Source organism: Salvelinus alpinus, chromosome 2 (genome assembly GCF_045679555.1).
Source record: "Salvelinus alpinus chromosome 2, SLU_Salpinus.1, whole genome shotgun sequence".
NCBI lineage: Eukaryota > Metazoa > Chordata > Actinopteri > Salmoniformes > Salmonidae > Salvelinus > Salvelinus alpinus.
Genome location: NC_092087.1, coordinates 63,774,996 through 63,778,268, shown reverse-complemented (window position 1 = coordinate 63,778,268; position 3,273 = coordinate 63,774,996). Strand labels below are relative to the sequence as shown.

The 3,273-nt window shown below is 44.5% G+C and overlaps 1 protein-coding gene across 2 annotated transcripts; it reads left to right on the top strand.

The window, feature by feature from the left end:
• The first annotated feature begins 739 nt into the window (after nt 1–739).
• LOC139566411 (myb/SANT-like DNA-binding domain-containing protein 4) lies at nt 740–2,872 on the top strand. 2 transcript variants are annotated; one of them, XM_071387573.1, is made up of 8 exons: nt 741–1,103; nt 1,393–1,463; nt 1,551–1,727; nt 1,818–1,879; nt 1,962–2,048; nt 2,136–2,177; nt 2,246–2,419; nt 2,499–2,869. In XM_071387573.1, exons 1-8 carry the CDS (start codon nt 946–948, stop codon nt 2,532–2,534), a joined length of 807 nt encoding a protein of 268 aa, XP_071243674.1. In that variant the 5' UTR covers nt 741–945; the 3' UTR covers nt 2,535–2,869. The 2 variants fall into 2 exon arrangements, with proteins under 2 accessions (XP_071243665.1, XP_071243674.1); XM_071387564.1 differs by having other exon boundaries at nt 740–1,103; nt 2,246–2,872.
• The last annotated feature ends 401 nt before the right edge of the window (nt 2,873–3,273 follow it).

Below are 3,273 nucleotides of genomic sequence, written 5' to 3'. Positions count from 1 at the left end.
TGAAGGACTGATACTTTCATGTGCCAGTACAACTTCCGTCACCGGAAGTTCCTGCGATTCGCCTTTCAAGGGGTGGCATACGAATTGACAAGGATGCCGTTCGGGTAGGCTTTTCCAAATGTGTGGAGGCAGCAATAAAACCGTTGTGCCATCAAGGGATAAGGCTATTAACCTACCTAGACGACATACTGGTTAGCAGAGCTGGCAATCGCACTAACACACAACACAGACGGTGATTCATCTTACACGTCTGGAGTTGGGAAAAGAGCACTCCCTGGCCCAGTCACCAGATTGTCTACCGGGGATACAGCTAAACACTGACTACAGTGCCTTGCAAAAGTATTCACCCCCCTTAACGTTTTTCTTATTTTGTTGCATTGCAACTGTCACGTTCCTGACCTGTTTTCTGTTAGTTTTGTATGTGTTAGTTGGTCAGGACGTGAGTTTGGGTGGGCAGTCTATGTTTTCTGTTTCTATGTTGGTTTAAAGGGTGACCTGATATGGCTCTCAATTAGAGGCAGGTGGTTTTCATTTCCTCTGATTGAGAGCCATATTAAGGTAGGTGTTTTCACACTGTTTGTTTGTGGGTGGTTGTCTCCTGTGTCAGTGTCTGTATGTTACGCCACACGGGACTGTTTTCGGTTTTGTTTGTTTGTTCGTTTTATGTAGTCAGTTTTCCTGTTATTGCGTTCTTCGTGTTTCATGTAAGTTCGTCGTCCAGGGGCCTGTTGCACAAAAGTAGAATTAAGACATCCGGGATAAATGACTCAGCTGAGCTCAATGAAGCCAAAACATGTGCGTCCAGGCTTAATTGGTTGCACAAAGACCAAGCCAGGATGAGCAGACACGGATTCATTAAGCCAGGTGAAACCAATCCTGGATAGGTGCGCGCTCACGGCTCACTCAAATAGACCCCGCCACAGATCACAGATTAACTGATTTACCATGGCAACTAGAGCCGCGTACTTTTCCCCGTCGGAAGCACAAATCCTCATGGAGGCATACGAGGAGGTAAAAGATATAATTAAGAAGAAAGGCAACACCGCCACAGTGATAAAGCAAAGAGAAAAAGCGTGGCAAAGTATTGCAGACCGCCTGAATGCGTAAGTAGTGCACAATTACACACTCACCGCTCCGCTGAAACATCACAATTACAATTCAAATATTTAATTCACATCTCCAAAAATGCAGTTGTACTGTAATTATGAAACGGTTAAATTTTTAATTGAAATGCACTGCAGATATGAGTGAAATTGTGTAAAGTAACTCCATCACACTGTATAAAGCTATGATAAATTCTTTGATATTTTTACTGAAAACAAGACAAAAATACCAAGTAATTTTTTGCAGTGTGACTCCATTAAATGTGTGTGTGTGTGTGTGTGTGTGTAGATTAAACATGAACGGGCCAAAACGGACATGGCAGCAGGTCAAAATCAAATACAAGAACATTCTGCAGAATGGTATGGTCCCTGACTAATATTTAACAAAGCACAAGCATATATTGTACCCAGAAGGTGCCTGCTCACACATTGTCTGTACTGTTTTAGCAGTGAAAAAGAATACCCACAGACAAGGCACGGGTGGTGGGTCACCAAAGGCTGACCTTACCCCAGCAGAGGACATGGCCTTGGAGCTAAATAAAGGCAGGCCCGTCTTAGAGGGGATCCCTGGGGGGAAAGAGACGAGCATAGGTTCCTCCCAAGATGCCACCCGCTTCATTCAAGGTATGTCCTTCCATCTCTACATGGGATACAACCACATTCATATTGAATCAATTTGGACTGTCTGACTTTGGTTTACCTATTGCCTTGCAGTGTCTGGCAGCACTGTGTTCCTGTTAGAGCCACCAGCACAAGCACCAGACGATGCTGATCCAGTGAGTACTCCATCAAAGGCATACTGTAGGCCTGGCATGTCTTGTCTACTAGCTTCAATATGAATCCGATTAAATGTGATAGGGTGAAGGCCCCAGTGCAGCAGCAACAGCACATGATGGAGACGATGATGAGGAGGAGACCATCTCTCTGGATTCCAGAAGGCATGAGGTATCATGTTAAGACTGTGAAAGTACTATTTACTCTACAATGGTGAGGAGTCCTCATCAAAATCAAAAAATCTAATTTCTTTTACAGGACCCAGATGCTATACAGTGGGAAAACCAGCCTGGCAACATAGTGCGTATTAATAAAAGGACACCACATCCTGCCAAATTCCAGCTGCGCTAATTGTATTGTGTTCACAGAGCTCACAAGCTATCAGAAAGTTGTATGGCAACCACCTCCGGCGCCAAATAGAACTGGCAGACATAGACATTCAGTACAAGAAGAAAAAGATGGAAAATCTTGCACTGGAGTCCGAAATAAAAAAGAGGACAATTAGGAAACTGGACCTTGAAATAAAAAAACTTGAGAGGGAGGTGAGATATGCCTTCAATGTACACTGTATGCTAACTGTAACACAAATGTATTAATCGTTATTTTTCTTTCCTCCCCCAGCTCCAAGAAGATGACACAGCTCAAAATAAAAATTAGGTATATTCTCGTAAAGTCAAGTGAGCCATGACATATGAGCTCTTATTGTGAGCACACAGGACGGTGGCATCTTTCTAAGGTTTTTTTTATTTTCCCAGCAATCAGTACAACCAAGTCATCGTTATAAGGCATCGCCCTCTTTTGCCCACCCCCCCAGCACCAGGTGTGGCCACTAGCCTATATGAAGGCCCAAAATTGTGTGTTCCTTTCTGCTCTGACAATGGCATGCCCATTCGTGCGAGATGTGGTGGATGAAGAAGCACTTGTGCTGAGGAGAGCCTTCAGGCGAGAAAGGGTCTTCAGGGACCGGTTGGACCCACTGGCCTTCCCTGATGACCATCTATATGAAAGATACAGGTTTTCTGCAGATGGCATCAGGTATCTATGCAGACTACTGGGTCCCAGGATTAAGCACCGCACTGCACGGAGCCATGCACTGAGTGTGGAGCAAATGGTTTGTGTGGCCTTGCGCTTTTTTGCTAGTGGAGCCTTCCTGTACTCAGTGGGGGATGCAGAACAGCTGAACAAGGCCACAATTTGCCGCACAATAAGGAGTGTGTGTCTGGCTATCAAAGCATTAGCAGATGTCTTCATCTCCTTCCCTGGCCACAGAAGACTCTGTGACATCAAAGAGGAGTTCTATAGGATTGCAGGTAAGAGGATCTACAAATTACAGGACAACTGTTAACACATAGTAGGATACTCATTACTTTGTGTGACAGGTTTCCCCAATGTCATT

What these genes read in the sequence shown, in the direction of transcription:
- LOC139566411 (XM_071387564.1), top strand. Translation starts at nt 946, where the DNA reads ATGGCAACTAGAGCCGCGTACTTTTCCCCGTCGGAAGCACAAATCCTC. An exon ending in ATTGCAGACCGCCTGAATGC is followed by an intron (nt 1,104 to 1,392) that starts GTAAGTAGTGCA and finishes GTGTGTGTGTAG; the next exon opens with ATTAAACATGAACGGGCCAA. An exon ending in AAAACCAGCCTGGCAACATA is followed by an intron (nt 2,178 to 2,245) that starts GTGCGTATTAAT and finishes TTGTGTTCACAG; the next exon opens with AGCTCACAAGCTATCAGAAA.